The sequence below is a fragment of the Oratosquilla oratoria genome, chromosome 3 (assembly GCF_046742065.1).
Source record: "Oratosquilla oratoria isolate Oo_2021 chromosome 3, ASM4674206v1, whole genome shotgun sequence".
In the NCBI taxonomy this organism is placed as follows: domain Eukaryota; kingdom Metazoa; phylum Arthropoda; class Malacostraca; order Stomatopoda; family Squillidae; genus Oratosquilla; species Oratosquilla oratoria.
In genome coordinates, this window is record NC_134779.1 from 88318804 (window position 1) to 88343242 (window position 24439).

Here is a 24439-nt window from a genome sequence, read left to right on the forward strand (position 1 = left end):
AAATAAATCGTCTTTCAATGTTATATATTCGAAATTATATGTTCCGTTACTAAATGTATATCTAATTTACTCTTTCAGATCAATTACTAAGTTTTGTTATTTTCAGGATGGCTACTAGTGGATGTAACAATTCTCCAGATACATTTTGCTTTGTGTGTGGGTATTAGAAGAAGAAAAAACAGGTATTACATAAGATCGTGAAAGGTGCCAAATTGTGGATAGCGTACAGACTATTTCGGAATGCCCATGGGTGACCAGGACAAACCATGGGCCCCTCATGTGATATGTGGAAGCTGTCGATCTACTCTAGAAGGATGGTTAAGAGGTACAGGTAGGGCAATGCCTTTTGCCATTCCCAGAGGGAGAGAGCCGAAGAACCATCACGATGACTGTTACTTTTGTATGATTGATGTGACAAAGTACAGAAAAGTAAAAGGAAGACAATCTCTTCAGTATCCAGACATACCATCATCTAGAGCACCTGTCCCACATGATGACAGCTTACCAGTACCACAACCACCAGAAAATGTAAGTATACTTCTCATCATACTCTCCAAAAGTTATACTTTGATTAACTTGAACGTTAAGTATTTAACATGCATTCATTTTCCTAAAGATGTATGAAATACTATTGTTATGCAAGTCTTTGTTGAAGTTGCTACAAGTAGTTATTTCTTTCTTTTCAAATGGAAGGTGCAATGGATATTTCATCTGAAGAGTCAGCAAGTAGCAACAACTAAGAAATGGAGGAAACTTTCGTACCAAGAACGACCTCGGAGCCTCACTTTCCAAATCAGAGTGAGCTTGATGATCTAATCAGGGATTTAGGTCTTAATGAGTCAGAAGCTGAACTTCTTACATCAAGGGTGAAGGAATGGAATTTACTAGGGGAAGAGTGCATGACATCTGTGTACTGGGAACGACATGAAGGATTTGAAATTTACTATGACATGAGTAATGGTCTGTGTTATTGTAAAGATGTGAATGGTTTGTTTTCTGCTCTTAGACCCAAGCATGATCCTGCAGAATGGCAACTCTTCAAAGATAGCTCAACACGAAGTCTCAAAGCAGTGTTGCTCCACAATGGAAATAGATATCCATCTTCTCCGTCCAGAAGAAAGAAAAATGTGATAATGTTAAACAACTTCTTGACAAAATTAATTATGTTGATTTCAAGTGGAATGTTTGTGGTGATGTCAAGATACTTGCTTTCTTGCTTGGTTTGCAAGGAGGATACACAAAGTATTCATGTTTCCTTTGCTTATGGGATAGTAGAGCTGATGATGATCATTACAAGAAAGTTCATTGGCCTCCATAAATGGAACTGCAGCCAAGAATGTTAAATGTTCCCAGACAGCCTTTAATAGATTCCAACAAAGTCTTATTACCCACCACTTCATATTAAACTAGAAGTGGTAAAACAGTTTGTGAAGGCCTTAGATTTTGGAGAAGCTTTTCAAGAAATTCGCCTCGTGTTTCCAAAGATATCTAAAGCTAAGATCAGGTGGCATATTTGTTGGACTCCAAGTAAACGCAATGTTGAAGTCGGAAAAACTGGAAAGAGCGATGACAAAAGTTGAAGAAAAAAAGAAGCTTGGTGTGCATTTCGTGATGTAGTTCGTGGATTCCTAGGAAATCACAAGGATCCCAATTATAAACAACAAGTAGCAAAGCTTATTAACAACTTCAAGAAACTGTGTTGTATGTCTCCACTTTGGTACGTAGGCGTCATGAGGCGCGAGTGGGTACATGAGAATGCGACGTCGGCGTCTTGTATATATATATATATATATATATATATATATATATATATATATATATATATATATATATATATATCGCTCCATCATTGGAAGACTGTCATAACTCAAAAATTTCAAGTATAGAGTTACAATGGTTTATAAGGACGCCGAATAATTCTGCGTCTTTTGTTGGTAATAAAGTCGTAAGTCTAAGTGGAGTCCTATTTATCTAATCAAGATGGTAAGTTTTATTGCTTAGGGTAAAATTATTAAAGTTATAGGATTTAGATACTTTAAAATGCTTCTACTGAAAAATCACGAAATTTGAGTTACGACAGTCTTGCAATGATGGAGCGAGATATATATATATATATATATATATATATATATATATATATATATATATATTGTAATTGTACATGAGTTACCTCCGGATTCTGTGAACTGGTTTTATCACGTTTTCTGTTTATCATTACTCAGAGTAAAAGAGAACAAGTAATACAGCAGTGACTTTATATTTCATAATACGAGTAGTGTGATACAAATTACATATGGCAGCCGATGCTGCGCGCGACAATTTGAGTCGTATTGAAGTGGAGGTTCATTTTTTGCATTCTCACCTAGATTTCTTCCCCGAAAACTTGAGAGTGATGTCAATGAGAAGCATGGTGAGAAATTTCATCACGACATTGCAACAAAGGAAATAAGATATCAAGGACGATGGGATATTGCTATGATGGGAGATTATATATGGTCTCTAGTCAAAAAAGGTGAAAGTATACACACTAGAAAATCTCGATCGTCAAAGCACTTCTTATTTTAAGAAAAGAGTTATCAAAGGATTTACGGTGCAGAATTGTATTTTTTTTCTTCTAATATTGTACTTCCTAAATACTTTTCAATATATGAAAAAGTACTAAATGTTGTGTAATTATCCTTACAATATCAGAATAGACAAAGAATACATACGAGAATATTACAAATACAAATATACAAAACATGTGTTACATTGTGTTATGTGTCCTCGTAGACATTTTAACGATTGAAAGTGATGAATATGGAGTGTTCTTTAACAGTTAAAAAAGTACCATGGTGATTTGCTTTTACACAGATATTCAAGTTCACTGTCGAAGAAAAATAAAAAGCGAGATAACTGCTAACTATAGTTCTCATCTGACAGTGGGTTCAATTACTGTTTGATGGATATGATACTGTATTGTTCTTTCCAATGCATTAACATTTTAGCTATATCAGGAGTGAGGCATCTAATCAGAGCAACATCAGGTGCAATGATTGTTCTGTGATTTTTTATATGACTGACGAATCCCCCTAAAAACACATATAAGTAAAATAAAATAGAAATAACAGAATTTGATTATGACTTTTGTCGTTTTCAATATTCTTACTTTAGCCGCCGACATTCTTATTCAGCTGATCCTGATCCAAAACCAAGATCACAGAGAATCTCTTTCTCCCTCTCCCTCTCTTCACCACACCCACACAAACACACACTCATACGTTCTCTCTCTCTCTCTCTCTCTCTCTCTCACACACACACACACACACTTCAACGAACGGACGGCTTAGAAGACGTTCTGAAGAAAATTGAAGTTTCGTGGATCCCAACGCAAAGAGAAGTGCCTATTGTATTTACAGGGTGGGGGGAAATTGCTCGTGGGGTAGTGGGGAAGTAGGGAAAGAGGAGAAGGGGAGGGATTGCTGAGGGAAATGGAAGGAAATGAGGAAGGAGAGGACTTGGCCCAGGCAGACAGGCGAAAGGTAAACAAACGGCCCCCCGACCAGCTGTGCGACGATGAAATGTCTAATAAAAATGTAAAGATTAAAAGTATAGATAAGAGCAATACAGTAGAAAGTGATGGGAATATTTTCCAGGGATTTAAAGAGGGTGGGGGGGACACAACCCCCCCCCCCCCCGCCTGACAAGACTAGAAGAGAAGGTCGATAAGATGATCGAGGACTTGGAGCGTAGGTTCGGTCATGTTAACAACATTGTACGCAGAGTTGAAAAATTGGAAGAACTAGAGAAGGCGAACAAAAACTTAACTAAGGAAATTGAAGAATTAAAAAAAAAACAGTTAAAAAAAGTAAAAGAAGAGAATAAAGTCTTAAAGGAGAATAATAAGGAGAACAAGGAGGGTTGGAAAAAATCCAAGAAAATAGCAAAGTTGCATTCACTGACATAATCAGACAGCAAATGAATGAACAAATTGAAAACTCAGTTATTAAACTGATGAGACAGAAGGAGAATATAGTAAGAGACTTAGCAGACAGAAAGAAATGTATAATTATATTAGGAATGGAAGAGAAACATAACCCAGATAGAACCACAAGAATCAAAGGAAAATGAAAAAGTAAGAAATCTACTAGAATTAGTTCAGGAAGATGAACCAGAAATAATGAAACAAAACAAGACCAGACCAATTAAGATTAAATTCAGGTCACAAACTACGGCTGAGAATATCTTATCCAAAACAGGGGAACTAGCAACAAGTGAACAATATAAAAAGGTATGGATAAAAAGGGAAATGAATAAAGAGGAAAGAGAGGAAGAAAAACAGAAAAGACTTGAAGCTAAGGAAAAAAAACGAGATAAGAACGGAGTCAGAAAAAGAGAGATTCTATTGGAGAGTAGTGAATATGAAACTAAAGAAAGTCGACATACAAGAGAAAAACAAAAGGGAAACAGAGAACACAATGGAAGTGGCAGAAAACTAAGAGTGTCTTACACAAATATAGATGGATTAATAACAGGATTGAATGAGCTGAATGATTATTTGAAAGAAAAAGAACCAGACATAATGGGAATTGTAGAAACAAAATTAAAAGGTCCACTACCACCCAACAGTGTAGGACATGATGCATATAATTATTGGATTAGAAACAGAGTGAAAAAGGAAGGGGGTGGAGTTATGTTCCTGACTAAGAAGGATATAAACGTGAAGTGTGTCACATATGGAAAGAATACAGTAGAGATGATAATGATGGAAGTAGAAGACAGAGATAACAAGAGCAGAAAGTTTGTGATAAATTATGTGCCCCCGAAAACAGCCTCATGGGAAGAGAGTGAACATAAAAGTATGTTAGAGGACACAAAGATAACATTAAACAAGATAATGGAAGAGGGAGGAAGAATAGTTATGATGGGCGACTTTAATTGCAAAGAAATCTGCTGGGAAACATGGGGAAACGCTCTACTTGAGATGGTTACTGACCATACAATGACACAGTGGATACAGGAGAACACTAGGTATAGAAATGAAGAAGAGCCATCGAGACTAGACCTAATAACTACATCTGAACCTAGAATAGTGGACAAAATTGAATATAAAACACCAATAAGTAAAAGTGACCACATATTGATTGAACTGGAACTTAATGAAGAAAAATATATGAAAAGAAATGAACAATATAGAAAAGGAAGAATGATGTATGAAAAAACAAACTTTGATAAAATAAGAGAATTCTTTCAAAAGGAAAACTGTGAAGAAATATACAAAGAAGAAACAACAGAAGAGAAATGGAATATTTTGACAAAAAATTACAAAAAAGGAGTGGAAAAGTATGTCCCAAGAAAAAAAACAAGAAAAAGAATATGTAAAATGCTGGTACAACAAAAGCTGTAGGGAGTTAAAAGACAAAAGAGACAAAGCCTGGACTAGATGGAAAAAAGACAGACCTGAAAAATGGAAAATATATACCTGTTATAGAAATGAATATGTACAAACGTGCAGAGAGGAAAAGAGAAAATATGAAAAAGATATCATAGAAAAGTGTAAAGATCAACCAAAACTATTCTACAGATTTGTAAACAATAAACTGAAAAACAAACAAGACTTGGAGAAATTAAGACAGGAGGGAGTTGAATACACTGAGGAAATGGAAATGGCGGAAATTATGAACAAACATTTTAAATCAGTGTTTACAAGGGAGAACATACAACCTGAAGAGAACGAATGGAAAGAGAAAGTCCCCCCTATGGAACAAATAGAAGTAACAAAGAATGAAATATTAACACACTTGAGTAATCTTGATGTCAGAAAATCGCATGGACCAGATGAAATAGCAAACTGGATACTGAAAGAATGCAGGAATGAACTGGCAGACAAAATACATAGCATACTAAATAGTTCCTTGAAAGAAGGAAAAGTTCCAGAAGATTGGAAAAAAGCAAATATAGTACCTATATATAAAGGAGGAAATAAAGAAGAACCTACCAACTATAGACCAGTCTCTCTAACAAGTACAATAGCAAAAATTTGTGAAAGAATTATCAAAAGTAGATGGGTAAAATATTTAGAAAAAAACAAAGTGTTACATCCAAGGCAATTTGGATTCAGACAAGGACGATCATGCATCACCAATTTAATATGTTTCTATTCAAGGCTAATAGATATAATACAAGAAAGAGATGGATGGGCGGACTGCATTTTTAGACCTAAAGAAAGCTTTTGACAAAGTACCACATAAGAAGTTGCTTAAGAAATTAGAAACTGAAGGAGGAATACAGGGCAAACTACTAAATTGGATGGAAGACTTTTTGCAAGAAAGAAAAATGAGAGTAGTGATAAGAAACCAGCACTCAAAATGGGATGAAGTAATAAGCGGTGTTCCGCAGGGAACAGTTCTGGCCCCAATAATGTTTGCTATATATATTAATGATATGGATGAAGGAATTGAAAGCTATATGAGCTTCTTTGCAGATGATGCAAAACTACTGAAAAGAGTGAAAACTGAAGAAGATTGTGAATCACTACAGAGAGATCTAAATAAAGTACAGGAATGGAGTAGGAAGTGGGAGATGGAGTTCAATACAAAAAAGTGTAGTATAATGGAATTTGGAAAAAGCAAAAACAGAATAACAGGATCATATAATTTGGGAGAAGAAGGAATAAAAAAAGTAGAAAATGAGAAGGACCTGGGAGTCATTGTTATGAATAATATGTCACCTGAGAAACATATAAATAAGATTTTTGGAGAAACTTATAATTTAATAAGAACAATCAAAGTTGCATTTACATACCTGGATGAAGAAATGGTGAAGAAAATCCTAATCACCCAGATAAGACCAAGATTGGAATATGCAGCAACGATATGGTCACCAAGTACAAAAAAATGTATAAAAAAACTTGAAAGAATACAAAGAGCAATTACAAAACTGGCACCAACACTCTCAAAACTATCATATGAAGAGAGACTAGAAAAACTTGAACTACAGACACTAGAGCAAAGAGAGAGAGGAGATTTGATAGCTATTTACAGAATCATGAAAGGCATAGAAATTACTGACAGAGAGAATCTGATAAAATGGGATGACAGAAATACAAGAGGACATGGAAAGAAAATAAAAAAAGACAGCTATAGAAGAGATTTGAAAAAGAACAGCTTTCCACACAGAGTAATAGACAGTTGGAACAAGTTAGATGAGAAAGTGGTGTGTGCAAAAACAATACATGAATTTAAAAATAGTTTAGATAAAATGAGATATGAAGACGGGATCCCACGAGCATAGCTCCCCTTCCCGTAAAATACAACTAGGTAAATACACACAAACACACACTTCAACGAACGGACGGCATAGACGACATTCTGAAGAAAAAGTGAAATTTCGTGGGGGAAATTGCTCGTGGTGTAGGGAAAGTAAAGAAAAAGGAGAAGGGGAGGGATTACTGAGGGAAATGGAAGGAAATGAGGAAGGTGAGGACTTGGCCCAGGCAGGCAGACGAAATCTAAACAAACGAGGTCCGGACCAATTTAGCGATGATGAAATGTCTAACAAAAATGTAAAGATTAGAAGTATAGATAAGAGCAATACAGAAGATGATGAGAATGTTTTCCAGGGATTTAAAGAGGGTGGGGGGGACACAACCCCCCCCCGATTAACAAGACTAGAAGAGAAACTCGATAAGATGATCAAGCACTGGGAATTTAAGTTCGGTCACGTTAACAATATTGTGCAGAGAGTTGAAAAATTGGAAGAACTAGAGAAGGCGAACAAAAACTTAACTAAGGAAATTGAAGAATTAAAAAAACAGTTAAAAGAAGTAAAAGAAGAGAATAAAGTCTTAAAGGAGAATAATAAGGAGAACAAGGAGGGTTGGAAAAAAATCCAAGAAAATAGCAAAGTTGCATTCACTGACATAATCAGACAGCAAATGAATGAACAAACTGAAAACTCAGTTATTAAAGTGATGAGACAGAAGGAGAATATAGTAAGAGACTTAGCAGACAGAAAGAAATGTATAATTATATTAGGAATGGAAGAGAAACATAACCCAGATAGAACCACAAGAATCAAAGAGGAAAATGAAAAAGTAAGAAATTTACTAGAATTAGTTCAGGAAGATGAACCAGAAATAATGAAACAAATCGAAGAGAAATTCAGGCTCGGGAAATATTGTACAGACAAGACCAGACCAATTAAGATTAAATTCAGGTCACAAACTACGGCTGAGAATATCTTATCCAAAACAGGGAAACTAGCAACAAGTGAACAATATAAAAAGGTATGGATAAAAAGGGAAATGAATAAAGAGGAAAGAGAGGAGGAAATAAGGAATAGACATGAAGCTAAGAAAAAAAACGAGGCCAGAACGGAGACAGAAAAACAAGAATTCTACTGGAGAGTAGTGAATATGAAACTGAAGAAATGGAACATAAAAGAGAGAAACACAAAAGAAACAGAGAATACAATGGAAATAACAGAAAGTTAAGAGTATCCTACACAAATATAGATGGATTAATAACAGGACTCAATGAACTGAACAAATATCTGAAAGAAAAAGATCCGGACATAATGGGAATTGTTGAGACAAAATTAAAAGGCCCACTACCACCCAACAGCATAGGACACAATGCATATAATTATTGGATTAGAAACAGAAAGATAAAACAAGGGGGTGGAGTTATGTTCCTGACTAAGAAGGATATAAACGTGAAGAGAGTCACATATTGGAACAATAGAGTAGAGATGATAATGATAGAAGTAGAAGATAGAGATAAGAAGAGCAGAAAGTTTGTAATAAACTACGTGCCCCCAAAAACAGCCTCATGGGAAGAGAATGAACATAAAAGCATGTTAGAAGACACAAGAGTAACACTAAACGAGATAATGGAAGATGGAGGAAGAATAGTTATGATGGGCGACTATAATTGCAAAGAAATATGCTGGGAAGAGATGACCATAAAGGGTGGAGAAGACTCATGGGGAAGTGTTCTACTTGAGATGATTATTGACCACACAATGACACAATGGATCCAAGAGAACACTAGGTATAGAAATGAAGAAGAACCATCGAGACTAGACCTAATGATCACATCAGAACCTAAAATAGTGGAAAAGATAGAATACCAGGCACCAATAAGCAAAAGTGACCACATATTGATAGAACTAGAACTAAATGAGAAAAAATACATGAAAAGAAATGAACAATATAGAAAAGGAAGATTGATGTATGAAAAAGCAAATTTTGATCAAATAAGAGAATTCTTCCAAAATGAAAACTGGGAAAGAATACACAAAGAAGATACAGCAGTAGAAGAGAAATGGAATATTTTGACAAAAATCTATAAAAAAGGAGTAGAAAAGTATGTCCCAAGACAAAAACAAGAAAAAAGAATATGTAAAGTGCTGGTATAATAGAAGTTGTAGGGAGATAAAAGACAAAAGAGCCAAAGCTTGGACCAAATGGAAGAAAAACAAAAGACCAGAAAAATGGAAAATATATACTTGTTATAGAAATGAATATGTACAAGCATGCAGAGAGGAAAAGAGAAAATATGAAAAAGATGTCATAGAAAAATGTAAAGATCAGCCAAAACTATTCTACAGATTTGTAAACAACAAACTGAAAAACAAACAAGATCTGGAGAAATTAAGACAAGGAGGAGTTGAATACACAGAGGAAATCGAAATGGCGGAAATTATGAACAAACATTTTAAATCTGTGTTTACAAGGGAGAACATACAACCTGAAGAGATTGAATGGAAAGAGAAAGTCCCCCCTATGAAAGAAATAGAAGTAACAAAGAATGAAATATTGAACCACTTGAGTAATCTTGATGTCAGAAAATTGCATGGACCAGATGAAATAGCAAACTGGATTTTGAAAGAATGCAGGAAGGAACTGGCAGACATAATACATAGCATAATAAACAGTAACATGCAATTTTGTGGGCGGAAGTGAAAATAAAAAATACCTTGCTACAAGCAAATATGCTAATGAACGAAGTCGGTAGCATAGGATCGGGAAGCCATCTTGTTGTCTGTCAATTGATGGCCTCAGTACTTTCGACAGTACCTCGCCAGGTACATTTTCTTGAAGGAATGTTATGGAGCGGAGATACATGCATTCCTTCAAGCTGCAAGAACTTTGTATACCCCGCAAGCTGAGAGAGTGGTTGAAAAGCCCGCCAACGTCTCTCATGACGACAACGAGGACGAGCCGGATGACATTTAATTTGCAGGTAATGATTTATTAAACACAGATTAGGTCAGGTTAGACAAATTTATCATCCTTTCATTTCTTCGACGTTGGCATCTATCATAAACATGGCGTACCATTCATCTGACACAACTTCGTTACTTACGAAATCTGTTTTAGCACCTTTTTTGTTTTTTATTTCCGCTCACAAAATTGCATATTACGTTGATACATTATAATTTACAAAATTAATAATTAATTTTTTATTGCTATATTGTGCCCATGGTCGAAACTAAAAATTTACCCAAATTAGGTTTCTATATGGTATATTTTATTGTTACCATTACCAAAACAATGCATGGATCTCACCATTACGAAAACAAACTGTTCAGTATTGCTAACTTGTTACTGTTACAGTGACACATGGTATAATCCTATTTTAACTAAAATCTACCAAAATCGTTTTCTTTGCTGTCGTCATCTTCACCACCAAACAGCTCCTCCCACTCACTTCTGCGTAGAGTATCGTTATATGAATCAACTTCATCAGCCATAGGAACATCAACATCGTCTTCCTCCTCCACATTATCATTAGCCGGATCATCCGCACAGTTGAGATTACGAGACTACTCTGAGACACTGTTGGTTAAAATTGTTTCTAACGAAACAAGCCTAGCCAGTTTATTCCGTATACCGTACATTACTTGGTAATCTGTTCAAGTTTTTCACTCCGCTGAAATGGAAACTTCACTGAAACTTATTAAATATTAAAATCAGTTAACTTGAAAAAAAAAAACATAAACCAAAATACATCAGAATTAATGAAGTGAAAAAAAAACATAATAATTAATCAATTGCTATACCAGGCAAGCCATGCCACCTCAAAGCATTAACCACTTCCATACGGTGCCGCCTAGGTAGGCGACATGAGGAGCAAGTGGGTACTCGCTGATGCCGAAGTCGCCATCTTGATTATATTTATTGTAGTCGTACCTACGTAATTTTCATTCTCTCTAAACTGGCTTCATCAGTTTTCTATGGTTATCAAAATACACGGGTGAAAGAGAACGGACAATTGAGCACTGACTTTATTTTTTATAATGTGATTATTATGACGCAACATCGCACGTCGGGCAGCTAATGCTGCCAGATGTGCGATGTGCCCCGGAGGGAAGAGGTTAAGACAATGGAATGCTCACAGCACCAAAACAAAAACAAGCCACTCGACCTGTACATGAGGTATATGGAAAATTCCAGATTTTTTTGCCAAAAATGGGGGGTCGACCTTTACACGAGATCGACCTATAGACGATTATATACGGTATGTACCCACCTATGCACATCATCGATTTCCTTCATCAAATTCTGCCCCTCGTCCTGAACTGCTTTCAGTATCTCCTTCGCAATTTCTTTTTCTTCTTTTTCTCTTTGGTATTTGTGTACAGCTGTTGTTTGCTGATGACACTGCGCTTATGGCAGGATCGGAGGAGGGACTGAGGAAGTTGGTGACAGAGTTTGGGAGAGTATGTGATAGAAGAAATCTAAAGATAAATGTGGGTAAAAGTAAGGTGATGAGATGTACAAGGGGTGAAAGTGGCAGTAGACTGGAAGTGAGCATTAAGGGAGAGCGACTGGAGGAAGTGGATAGTTTTAGATACTTGGGTGCAAATGTGGCAGGGAAAGGTGGAGTGAAGGTGGAGGTAGAATGTAGATTGAGAGAAGCGAGTAAATGCCTTGGTGGATTGAAGAGTGTAATGAGGAATAGACATTTGGGGATGGATGCTAAGAGGAGACTGTATTTACCTAGTTGTATTTACCTAGTTGTATTTTGCGGGAAGGGGAGCTATGCTTGTATTTACCTAGTTGTATTTTACGGGAAGGGGAGCTATGCTCGTGAGGTCCCGTCTTCATATCTCATTTTATCTAAACTATTTTTAAATTCATGTATTGTTTTTGCACACACCACTTTCTCATCTAACTTGTTCCAACTGTCTATTGCTCTGTGAGGAAAGCTGTTCTTTTTCAAATCTCTTCTATAGTTGTCTTTTTTTATTTTCTTTCCGTGTCCTCTTGTATTTCTGTCATCCCATTTTATCAGATTCTCTCTATCAGTAATTTCTATGCCTTTCATGATTCTGTAAATAGCTATCAAATCTCCTCTCTCTCTTCTTTTCTCTAGTGTCTGTAGTTTAAGTTTTTGTAGTCTCTCTTCATATGATAGTTTTGAGAGTGTTGGTGCCAGTTTAGTAATTGCTCTTTGTATTCTTTCAAGTTTTTTTATACATTTTTTTGTACTTGGTGACCATATCGTTGCTGCATATTCCAATCTTGGTCTTATCAGGGTGACTAGGATTTTCCTCACCATTTCTTCATCCAGGTATGTAAATGCCACTTTGATTGTTCTTATTAAATTATAAGTTTCTCCAAAAATCTTATTTATATGTTTCTCAGGTGACATATTATTCATAACAATGACTCCCAGGTCCCTCTCATTTTCTACTCTTTTTATTCCTTCTTCTCCCAAATTATATGATCCTGTTATTCTGTTTTTGCTTTTTCCAAATTCCATTATACTACACTTTTTTGTATTGAACTCCATCTCCCACTTCCTACTCCATTCTTGTACTTTATTTAGATCTCTCTGTAGTGATTCACAATCTTCTTCAGTTTTCACTCTTTTCAGTAATTTTGCATCATCTGCAAAGAAGCTCATATAGCTTTCAATTCCTTCATCCATATCATTAATATATATAGCAAACATTATTGGGGCCAGAACTGTTCCCTGCGGGACACCGCTTATTACTTCATTCCATTTTGAGTGCTGATCTCTTATCACTACTCGCATTTTTCTTTCTTGCAAAAAGTCTTCCATCCAATTTAGCAATTTACCTTGTATTCCTCCTTCATATTCTAATTTCTTAAGCAACTTCTTATGTGGTACTTTGTCAAAAGCTTTTTTTAGGTCTAGAAATGCACAATCAGCCCATCCATCTCTTTCTTGTATTATATCTATTAGCCTTGAATAGAAACATATTAAATTGGTGACGCATGATCGTCCTTGTCTGAATCCAAATTGCCTTGGATTTAGTACGTTGTTTTTTTCCAAGTATTTTACCCATCTACTTTTGATAATTCTTTCACATATTTTTGCTATTGTACTTGTTAGAGAGACTGGTCTATAGTTGGTAGGTTCTTCTTTATTTCCTCCTTTATATATAGGTACTATATTTGCTTTTTTCCAATCTTCTGGAACTTTTCCTTCTTTTAAGGAACTGCTTATTATGCTATGTATTTTGTCTGCCAGTTCATTCCTACATTCTTTCAGAATCCAGTTTGCTATTTCATCTGGCCCATGCGATTTTCTGACATCAAAATTACTCAAGTGTGTCAATATTTCATTCTTCGTTACTTCTATTTCTTCCATAGGGGGGACTTTTTCCTTCCACTCAATCTCTTCAGGTTGTATATTTTCCCTTGTAAACACTGATTTAAAATGTTTGTTCATAATTTCTGCCATTTCCATTTCCTCAGTGTATTCAACTCCCCCTTGTCTTAATTTCTCCAAGTCTTGTTTGTTTTTCAGTTTATTGTTTACAAATCTGTAGAATAGTTTTGGTTGATCTTTACACTTTTCTATAACATCTTTTTCATATTTTCTTTTTTCCTCTCTGCACTTTTGTACATATTCATTTCTATAACCAGTATATATTTTCCATTTTTCAGGTCTTCTGTCTTTTTTCCATCCGGTCCAGGCTTTGTCTCTTTTGTCTTTTAACTCCCTACAACTTTTGTTGTACCAGCATTTTACATATTCTTTTTCTTGTTTTTGTCTTGGGACATACTTTTCCACTCCTTTGTAAATTTTTGTCAAAATATTCCATTTCTCTTCCACTGATGTTTCTTCTTTGTATATTTCTTCCCAGTTTTCTTGTTGGAAGAATTCTCTTATTTTATCAAAGTTTGTTTTTTCATACATCATTCTTCCTTTTCTATATTGTTCATTTCTTTTCATATATTTTTCTTCATTAAGTTCCAGTTCAATCAATATGTGGTCACTTTTACCTATTGGTGTTTTATATTCAATCTTGTCCACTATTCTAGGTTCAGATGTAATTATTAAGTCTAGCCTCGATGGTTCTTCTTCATTTCTATACCTAGTGTTCTCTTGTATCCATTGTGTCATTGAATGGTCAGTAATCATCTCAAGTAGAGCATTTCCCCATGAGTCATCACCACTCTTTACTGTCATTTCTTCCCAGCAGATTTCTTTGCAATTAAAGTCGCCCATCATAACTATTCTTCCTCCGTCTTCCATTATTTTAGTTAATGCTATCTTTGTGTCCTCTAACATACTTTTATGTTCATTCTCCTCCCATGAGGCTGTTTTCGGAGGCACATAGTTGATCACAAATTTTCTGCTCTTCTTATCTCGGTCTTCCACTTCTATCATAATCATCTCTACTGTATTCTTTCCATATATGACACCTTTCACGTTTATATCCTTCTTTGTCAGGAACATAACTCCACCCCCTTGTTTTTTCTCTCTGTTTCTAATCCAATAATTGTATGTATCATGTCCTACACTGTTGGGTGGTAGTGGGCCTTTTAATTTTGTTTCTACAATTCCCATTATGTCCGGTTCTTTTTCTTTCAAATAATCATTCAGTTCATTCAATCCTGTTATCAATCCATCTATATTTGTGTAAGACACTCTTAGTTTTCTGCCACTTCCATTGTGTTCTCTGTTTCCCTTATGTTTTTCTTTAGTATGTCGAACTGCTTTATTTTCATGTTCACTACTCTCCAATAGAATCTCTCTTTCTCTGACTCCGTTCTTTCCTCGTTTTTTGCCTTAGCTTCAATTCTTTTCTGCTTTTCTGCCTCTCTTTCCTCCTTATTCATTTCTCTTTTTATCCATACCTTTTTATATTGATCATTTGTTGCTAGTTTCCCTGTCTTGGATAGAATTTTCTCTGCCGTTGTTTGTGACCTGAATTTAATCTTAATTGGTCTGGTCTTATCTGTACTATATTTTCCGAGTCTGAATTTTTCCTCAATTTCCTTTATAATTTCTGGTTCATCTTCCTGGACTAATTTTAATAAACTGCTTACCCTTTCATTTTCCTCCTTGATTCTTGCGGTTCTATCTGGGTTATGTTTCTCTTCCATTCCTAATATAATTATACATTTCTTTTTGTCAGCTAATTCTCTTACTATATTCTCCTTCTGTCTCATCACTTTAATAACTGAGTCTTCATTATGTTCTTTCAATTGCTGTTTGACTATGTCAGTGAATGAAACCTTATTCCCTTCTTGAGTTATTCTCCAATTTTTAGCTTCTGTAGCTATTTTCTCACTGTTTTCATTACTATTCTTCTTCAATTTCTCATTCTCCTCCTTTACATTTCCTAACTGTCTTTTTAGGTCCTCTACTTCTTCAGTTAAGTTTCTGTTAGCCTTCTCTAGTTGTTCCAATCTTTCAATTCTTTGTAGAATGGAGCCTACATTACCTAACTTACGTTCCAAGTCCTCGATCACCTTATCAACTCTCTCCTCTAGTCTTATCAGTCTGGGGGGGGTTGTGTCCCCCCCACCCTCTTTAAATCCCTGGAACATATTCTCGTCACTTTCTACTGTATTTCTCCTCTCTATACTTCTAATCTTTACATTTTTATTTGCCATTTCGTCATCCGGTGGTCGTTTCATGTTGATCTTCCGCCCGTCTGCCTGGGCCAAGTCCTCCACATCCTCATTATCTTCCATTTCCCCAGTAATCCCTCCCCCTCTCCTCTTTCCTTACTTTCCCACTACCTCACGAGCAATTCCCCCCCCCTGCAAATACAAAAAGGCACTTCTCTTTGCGTTGGTATCCTCAATCTGCACTTTTCTTCAGAGCGTTCGTCAAGCCGTCCGTTCGTTGAAGTGTGTGTATTTACCTAGTTGTATTTTGCAGGAAGGGGAGCTATGCTCGTGATGTCCCGCCTTTGTATCTTGCAGTGTCTAGTTTGTTTTTAAACTCATGAATGGTTTTTGCGCATACTATTCCATTGTCCAGTTTGTTCCAAGTGTCCAAAACTCTATGAGGAAAACTGTTTTTCTTCAGTTCTCTTCTATAGCTATGTTTTTTTATTTTCTTTCCATGTCCTCTTGTGTTTCTTTTGTCCCAGTTAAGTAAGTTCTCACTATCGAGTACCTCTGTGCCTTTCATGATTCTGTAGATGGTCAATAGGTCACCTCTCTCTCTTCTTTGCTCCAGTGTCGGTAACTCCAGTTTAGCCAATCTCTCTTCGTATGATAGGTTTGCAAGTGCAGGTGCCATTTTTGTAGCTGCTCTTTGGATTCTTTCTATTTTCTTTATATTCTTTTTGGTACTGGGGGACCACAATGTCGCTGCATACTCTAATCTAGGCCTTATCAATGTAACCAATATTTTTTTCATCATGTCTTCGTCCAAGTATGTAAACGCCACTTTTATTGATCTTAGCAAGTTGTAAGTCTCCCCGACAATTTTGTTAATCTGTATATCATAGGACAAGTCGTTCGTGATAATTACTCCCAAATCTTTTTCGGATCCTACTTTCTTTACTTCTTTGGTTCCAATTGTATATTTTCCTGATATTCTGTTTTTGCTTTTTCCAAACTCCATTATGCAACACTTCTTAGTATTAAAGTCCACTTCCCATTTCTGACTCCAGTTCCATACCCTATTTAGGTCTGCTTGCAGTGCTTCACAGTCCTCATCAGTTTCTATTTTCCTTAGCAGTTTGGCGTCATCGGCAAAGAAGCTCATGTAGCAGTTCACGTCCTCATCCATGTCATTCATATAGATAGCAAACATTATTGGTGCCAGCACAGATCCTTGCGGTACTCCACTGATCACCTCTTTCCAGTCTGAATATTTTTCTCTGAGCACTACTCTCATCTTTCTACCAGTCAGAAAGTCCTCTATCCATTTTAGTAGGTTTCCCTGTATTCCTCCTATGTGTTCCAGTTTTTTTAGTAGTTTTCTGTGTGGTACTTTGTCAAAGGCTTTTTGCAAGTCTAGGAATGCACAATCAGCCCATCCATTTCTTTCTTGCACTATGTCTATTAGTCTTGAGTAAAAGCATATTAAGTTTGTGGAGCATGATCTTCCTTGTCTGAATCCGAATTGTCTTGGGTTTAATATGTCATTGTCTTCCAGATGTTTTACCCATCTATTCTTGATTATTTTCTCACAAATTTTGGCTATGGTGCTTGTTAGTGATACTGGCCTATAGTTGGTGGGTTCTTCTTTGTTTCCTCCTTTGTGTATTGGTACAATGTTAGCGTTTTTCCAGTCCTCGGGTATCTTTCCTTCTTTGAGTGAGCTGTTTATTAAGATGTGTATTTTGTCTGTTAGTTCTTCTTTGCACTCCTTTAGAATCCAATTTGCAATACCGTCCGGGCCATGTGATTTTCTGACATCCAGCCTTGATAAATGTTCTGATATTTCCTTTAGTGATGCTGTAAACTCATTCATGAGGGGAGATTTCTTGTTTTTGTCTATGTCACAATTTGGTATTTTCTCTCTGGTGAAAACAGATTTAAAGTGATTGTTCATGACTTCGGCCATCTCTAAATCTTCTGTGTATTCTATGTTTCCTTGGCATAGTTTCACCAATTCCTGTTTGTTTTTAAGGAGTGATTGTACCAACAGCACTGTATGGGGCAGAAACATGGAACATAAGAGAGGAAGAGAGAAGGAGTTTGAATGTGTTTGAGATGAGGTGTCTGAGAAGTATGATGGGGGTTACTAGGCTAGATAGAGTGAGAAATGAGGAGGTGAGGAGAAGAATGGGGGTGGAAAGGGAGTTGGGAGATAGGGTTGATGAAAGAGTATTAGGATGGTTTGGACACATGGAAAGAATGAGTGAAGAAAGACTAGTAAAAGAGATATGGAAGGCAGATGTGGAGGGAGTGAACATGAGGGACGTCCTTGGATGAGGTGGATGGATGGGGTGAAGGGGGCTTTGGGGAAGAGGGGAATGTCTGTTGAGGAAGGATGGGAGAGGACAGAAGACAGGGGTGAATGGAGAATGGTTGTATATGGATGATGTTGTGATGCATGAGGTGGAATGGGTGGGGGGATGGGGGGTGAGGTAGTATGTGTGAGCAAAATTTGACGCAGCCTGAAGGGATTTCTCCCTGTCTTCTCCTTTTATGCATGGGGGGACGGAGAGGGGGAGTCACCGATTTAATGAAGTGGCCTTGCTGTGGATGTGCTGTCTTGTGACACTGCTTCTGACCCAGGGCAGTGGACAAGGTGCAGGGATGACCCGTCATCCAGGAGGTGCTAAGATAAGAGGGAGGGTGGAGGGGTGTGGAGTGTATTCAGGGATGGAATGGGTGGGAATGATTTTATGCCTTTTCCTTTTTGGCTACCTCCCTTGTAAGGGGGAAAAAGCCTTGGTATATGTATGTATGTATGTACGTATGTTTTTCTTTGATAGTATAAACCACAATGCATTTCTTTTGGTCCACTGTATCTCTCACACAGTTTTCCTTTTCTTTGATCACCTTAATCACTGTTTCCTTTGCATTCTCTTCTACCTACTGCTGTACTATTTCTTTGAATGAGAGTTTTTTATTTTCATGTTCCTGTTTCCACTGATTTTTTATTTCATTAAGATTGGTATCTTTGATTGATTCTTCCATCTTTTCCATTACTGCTAGTTTTGTTCTTTTACTTCTTTCTGCAGTTCTTCGTTTTTGTTTCTAACCTCGTTTTCCTTTCTTTCATTTCCTTTAATCATACTCAGTTCACTTTTTAGATCATCTAATTGTCTTATTATAACATTGTTAGTTATGCATAACTTTGATACCTCTAATTGTAAAGCTTTATGGTCTAATTTTAAATCAAACAATTCTCCTGCCAAGTTGTTGATGTCTTGATTCCTTATTGCTCTGCTAATCCTAATACCTCTTTCCATGTCCATAGTTTTATACATTGCTCCCCCTTCCCTCCTAAAACCCAAAAATAAATCAGAATTGCACCTTCAAGTCATTTTCAGAGTTATGCTAATACAGGTCTTCTTTGGGATCACTCCCAGTGGCAACTCCACTCTGTATTTACCTAATACCTCTTTCCATGTCCATAGTTTTATCCATTGCTCCCCCTTCCCTCTTAAAACCCAAAGGGGAGCTATGCCCGTGGTGACCCGTTTTTGTATCTCACAAGATCAAGTTTGTTCTTAAATTCTTGTATTGTGTTTGCACACACTATTTTTTCATCCAATTTGTTCCATATATCTATCACTCTGTGTGGGAAGCTGTTCTTTTTCAGGTCTCTTCTGTAGTTATCCTTTTTGAGTTTCATTGCATGTCTTGTTTTTCCTCTGTAGATGGTTAGTAGGTCCCCTCATTCTCTTCTTTGTTCCAGGTGTCACCGTTTGTGTGTATCTACCCCATTAATTTGAAGTATACTAAGCATATGTGTACATGTGCATATATTGATCTAATTGTAATCTACAGGATAAGAGCTATGCTCATGGGGTCCTGTCTCTGTTCCTCCATTGTTCAAATTTGACTTTAAATTTATGTTGTCTACCTAGACAAGCTATGATCAAGGGCTCCTGTCTCAGTTTCTCCACTGGCCAAATTTGACATTTAAATTCATGTTGTCTGCCTGGACTATTTCTTCTTCTAAGTCATTCCACAACCTAATGCATCTATAAAGAAAAATGTTTCTTTATGTCTTTCAAATATCCCACGTCCTTTTGTCCCACACTGATAGATTATCTTTCTCAATCTTGTCCATACCTTTCATAGTTATGAAGACAGCAATCATATACCCCTCTTCTAGTGTTGACAGTCCTCCACCCAAGATATGGTGTGTTCATGTTTGTGTACTGCCAGTGCTATGCAGTCTGTGCATTAAAAGTCCATTAAAATAAACTGACAAATCTTGTGCCTTGTATTTACTCTATTCTTCTAAAAATACAATACCTTAATTCTGAAATTCAGAACTCTAGTAACATGTATGAAGAGAAGGCTATCCTTAACAAATATATTTGTAAACATATATGAACATAACTCATGCATGTTTATATAAGAATATTCACATATGTAATTCTACAAAAAATCTTAACCCAAGGTCCTTATCATTTCTATATCAAATATAAAATAAGTTAAAAATTGCATACAATATCCTCAACTGAAATACCAGTTTGAATGATAAAAAAAGCAATTCATGATTACACTATCACTTAGGAGATTGTACCAGCTTAAATACAGTACTATATACTATATTATAATTGCATTATTCTGTATTAAGATAGCATCACACAGTGTGAGGAAGGGGTCACTTTGGTCTGAGGTTGAATTATAATCTTAGAACTGAATTACTGTTACAATTATATTACTGTTCAAAGGACAAGTTAATATTGAATTCCATTATGCACATTCTGAATGCTGCCAACACTTTAACTTCATCTCACTGCTACTGCATAAATGCCCATATCTTACATGGTCTTTCCTTCTATCTTTGAAAAGAGGGAATCCTAATTTGTTCATAAGTAAAAAAGTAAGATAAAATATTTCCTGGGTACCAAAGTTACTAAAAATGGATATCACATTTCCACTCCTCTGATCTCCTTTCAATAAGATCCAGTTGAACCTTAACAGTGGGATGTAGAAAGATCATACATCCCTTTACAATGTAATGATTAAATTTGTTATTTAAAAAAATTCTTCTTGTCGTGTAAATAAAATGGTAATGTGAAACACAACTCTATTAGGAAATAACATATAAGTTATAAAATTGAGGACATCCTAAAAATGTGCAATAACAGAATGAACACAGTTTGCAATGCCAAAGAAACAATTTTGTTCCTGTTATTGCACAGCTACTTCACAATTCATCCTCAAACCTATCAAGGTTATGCAGATGGTCACCATAATCTGTTGCTTCAGAACCCACAAAGATATCATGGTGATTAATCACTTCTTCAAATGATAAAATATCATCCCCATCATCATCTGTAGATGCAAACAGGTGCTTTACCTCATCTTCAGCAATGTCCCTGAAAGGATATTGATCAAATTAATTCATTAAAACCACTTTCCATCATTAATGGCATACAGAATACTTAAACAAAACATAAATTACTACCTTACATATTATATTAGCTAACACTGAAGAATCAAGATGTTAAACTGTTTAGAGAAAATCTTATCATTAAAATATTATTTGATGAAAGCTCTTTCTGCTGGCAATATTTTTTTTCCACATCTGAGAAAACTTTGTACTTTATCCAATACTATAGGAGAATCTACAAAAAAATATATCTACATATTCAATAAACTTTATAAGTGCTATATCTTTTACTTCTATCTCACAAGTACAATTATGTACTTTCTAAAGTAATACTACCAATTTAGGAAAACCTACTTATTGGATGGTACCATCCAAGCCAAAGTCTCTGCACCATCTAGAACACCATCGCCATCACTATCATGTTCGTGGTCAAACTTTTCCTTTTCTGTCAGTAGCCATTCCTTACTCTTCTCCCTACCTGTATGCACACAAGGGTCACCAAAGCAAGTAAGCAGTGCTACCACACTTTAGCACACAGTTCTTCATATACATATATGAAAAACACATCTCTGAATACCATTATTAGAACACCAAACCTTGACTTAGAAAAAGAACATCTTTCAATTCTTGAAAACAATCATAATTCTGTATTGGATAAAAGGTGAACCAAATTGTGATTTTTTTCATTACATTAGTTTTTATACTAATGGAGTTTCATCTGTATGAAGCTATTTATTCTGATGTTCCTATTCCAAATCTGGTCCTTCCAATACACAATCCCAAGCAAACATTATGGACAGCTCCACAAATGCAAACAACCAAATGCATGATTTTTTCACTAGCATATGAAGCAATTTTATATAAATAGCTTCTTATGCCAATAAAAACATATTTGTAAAATTGTAAAATACATACATAGACCAAAGGCTTTTCCCCCCTTATAAGTGAGATAGCCAAAAAACAAAGGCATAAAAACCACTCCCACCTATTCCATCCCTACCACACTCCACTCCCCTCCACCCTCTTATCTTGGCACCTCCTGGATGACAGGTCATCCCTGCATCTTGTCCACTGCCCTGGGTCAGAAGCAGTGTTGCAAGACAGCACATCCACAGCAAGGCCACTTCATTAAATCGGGGAACCCACCCTCTGTCCCCTCATGCAGAAAAGGACAAGACGGGAGAAATCCCTTCAGGCTGCATCAAATTTTTCTCATACATACTACCTCATCCCCCACCCATTTCACCACATGGATCACATCATCATCTATAAACAACCATTCTCCATTCACCCCTGTCTTCTGTACTCCATCCTTCCTCAACAGACATTCCCCTCTTCCCCAAAGCTCCTTTTACCCCATCCATCCATCTCATCCTAGGTTGTCCCCTCATGTTCACCCCTTCCACACCTCTTTTACTAGTCTTTCTTCACTCATTCTTTCCATGTGTCCAAACCATCCCAATACTCTTTCATCCACCCTATCTCCCAACTCCCTTTCCACCCCCATTCTCCTCCTCACCTCCTCATTTCTCATTCTATCCAGCATAGTAACCCCTATCATACTTCTCAGACACCTCATCTCAAATGCATTCAAAATCCTCCTCTCTTATGTTCCATGTTTCTGTCCCATACAGTGCTGTTGGTACAATCACTCCTTCATACAATCTCTTCTTAGCATCCATTCCCAAATGTCTATTTCTCATTACACTTTTTAATACACCAAGGCATTTATTCACTTCTCTCAATCTACATTCTATCTCCAACCCCCTTTCCTGCCACATTCGCACCCAAGTATCTAAAACTATCCACTTCCTCCAGTCTCTCTCCTTTAATACTCACTTCCAGTCTGCTGCCACTTTCACCCCTTGTACATCTCATCACCTTACTTTTACCCAATAATACAACAATTTAAGAATAAACTTGATCTTGCGAGATACAAAAACGGGTCACCACGAGCATAGCTCCCCTTCCCGTATAATACAACTAGGTAAGTACACACTTTCCCAAACTATGTCCCTAACTTCCTCAATCCCTCCTCTGATCCTGCTACAAGTGCAGTGGCGTCCGCAAACAACAACTGGCTTATCTCCCACTTTTCTCCATTTTCTTTAAACATCTCCAATCCTTGACCCACCACAACTGCATTACCTCTCACCCCCCCCCCCCCCCCATCTATGTATAGATTGAACAGCCAGGGAGACATAACACATCCCTGATGAAGTCCCACCTTTACCTCCAACCACTCACTCTCTCCATTTCTAATCCTGACACAAACTCTACTACTCTCGTAAAAGCTCTTCACAGCTCCTAAAAGCTTTCCTCCTATCCTGTATATCTGCAATACCTCCCACAGTGCCTTCCTGTCTACCTTGTCATAAGCCTATTCCACATCCATAAAAGCCCAAAAAATATCCTTACCTTTTCCTATAGCTTTCTCACATATCTGTCTTACCACAAAAATCTGATCTACACAACCTCTACCTGTCCTAAAACCAAACTGTTCCTCACCAATTACTCCCTCTGTTCCTCTCCTAATCCTCTCAATCAAGACCCTCCCATAAGCCTTCCCAACTACACTTAACAAGCTAATCCCTTTGAAACTACTACACACACTTGTCCCCTTTTCCCTTGTAAAATGGAATTATACAGGCACTCCTCCAGTCCTCTGGCACTCTACCCTCTCTGAAACAAACATTAAATAACCTCACCAGCCAGTCCACCATCCCAGTACCTCCTTTTTTCAGACATTCTGCATGACATCCATCCAGACCAGGTGCCTTACCTGCTCTCATCATCTTAACTGCCTTCACTTCATCCTTCCTTACTTCTCCTCCATTTTCCTCACTCACCATGGTCATTTTCTTAGCACTTTCCACTGCAACTACCTTTCCCTCCCTATCCTCCTTCACATTTAGCAAATCCCTAAAATACTCTGCCCATCTTGCTCTTACTGCCTTCCTTTCCATTCTCCATCTGCACCTTTTACCTTTTCTTCTCTACTTGATTCACCTCCTTTTCCTCTCTTAATTTCTTTCCAAAACATCTTTTTATTACTTTCAAAATTTTCTGTCATGCTCTTTCCCCATTTCACATCTGCTTTCATCTTTACCTCTTTTATCTTATGCTTTACTTCTCTTCTCTTATCTTTGTACCTCTCATATGATTCCCTAGTCCTATTTTGTAACCAATCTATGAAAGCT

The 24439-nt window shown here is 36.7% G+C and overlaps 1 protein-coding gene across 6 annotated transcripts in view; it reads right to left on the reverse strand.

Annotated features, from left to right (window-relative positions):
* Positions 1 to 20102: 20102 nt before the first annotated feature.
* Positions 20103 to 24439, reverse strand: part of LOC143024178 (reticulocalbin-2-like) — a 238176-nt gene continuing 233839 nt past the window's right edge. For 3 of the 6 annotated variants that reach the window (XM_076183020.1, XM_076183015.1, XM_076183013.1), the window contains exon 7: positions 20103 to 21225. In XM_076183020.1, coding sequence (XP_076039135.1) covers positions 21203 to 21225 — 23 coding nt within the window. In that variant the 3' untranslated portion in view covers positions 20103 to 21202. Of the gene's footprint in view, positions 21226 to 21593; positions 21718 to 24439 lie in introns of all 6 variants that reach the window. The other 3 variants (XM_076183012.1, XM_076183017.1, XM_076183014.1) reach the window with 2 other exon arrangements.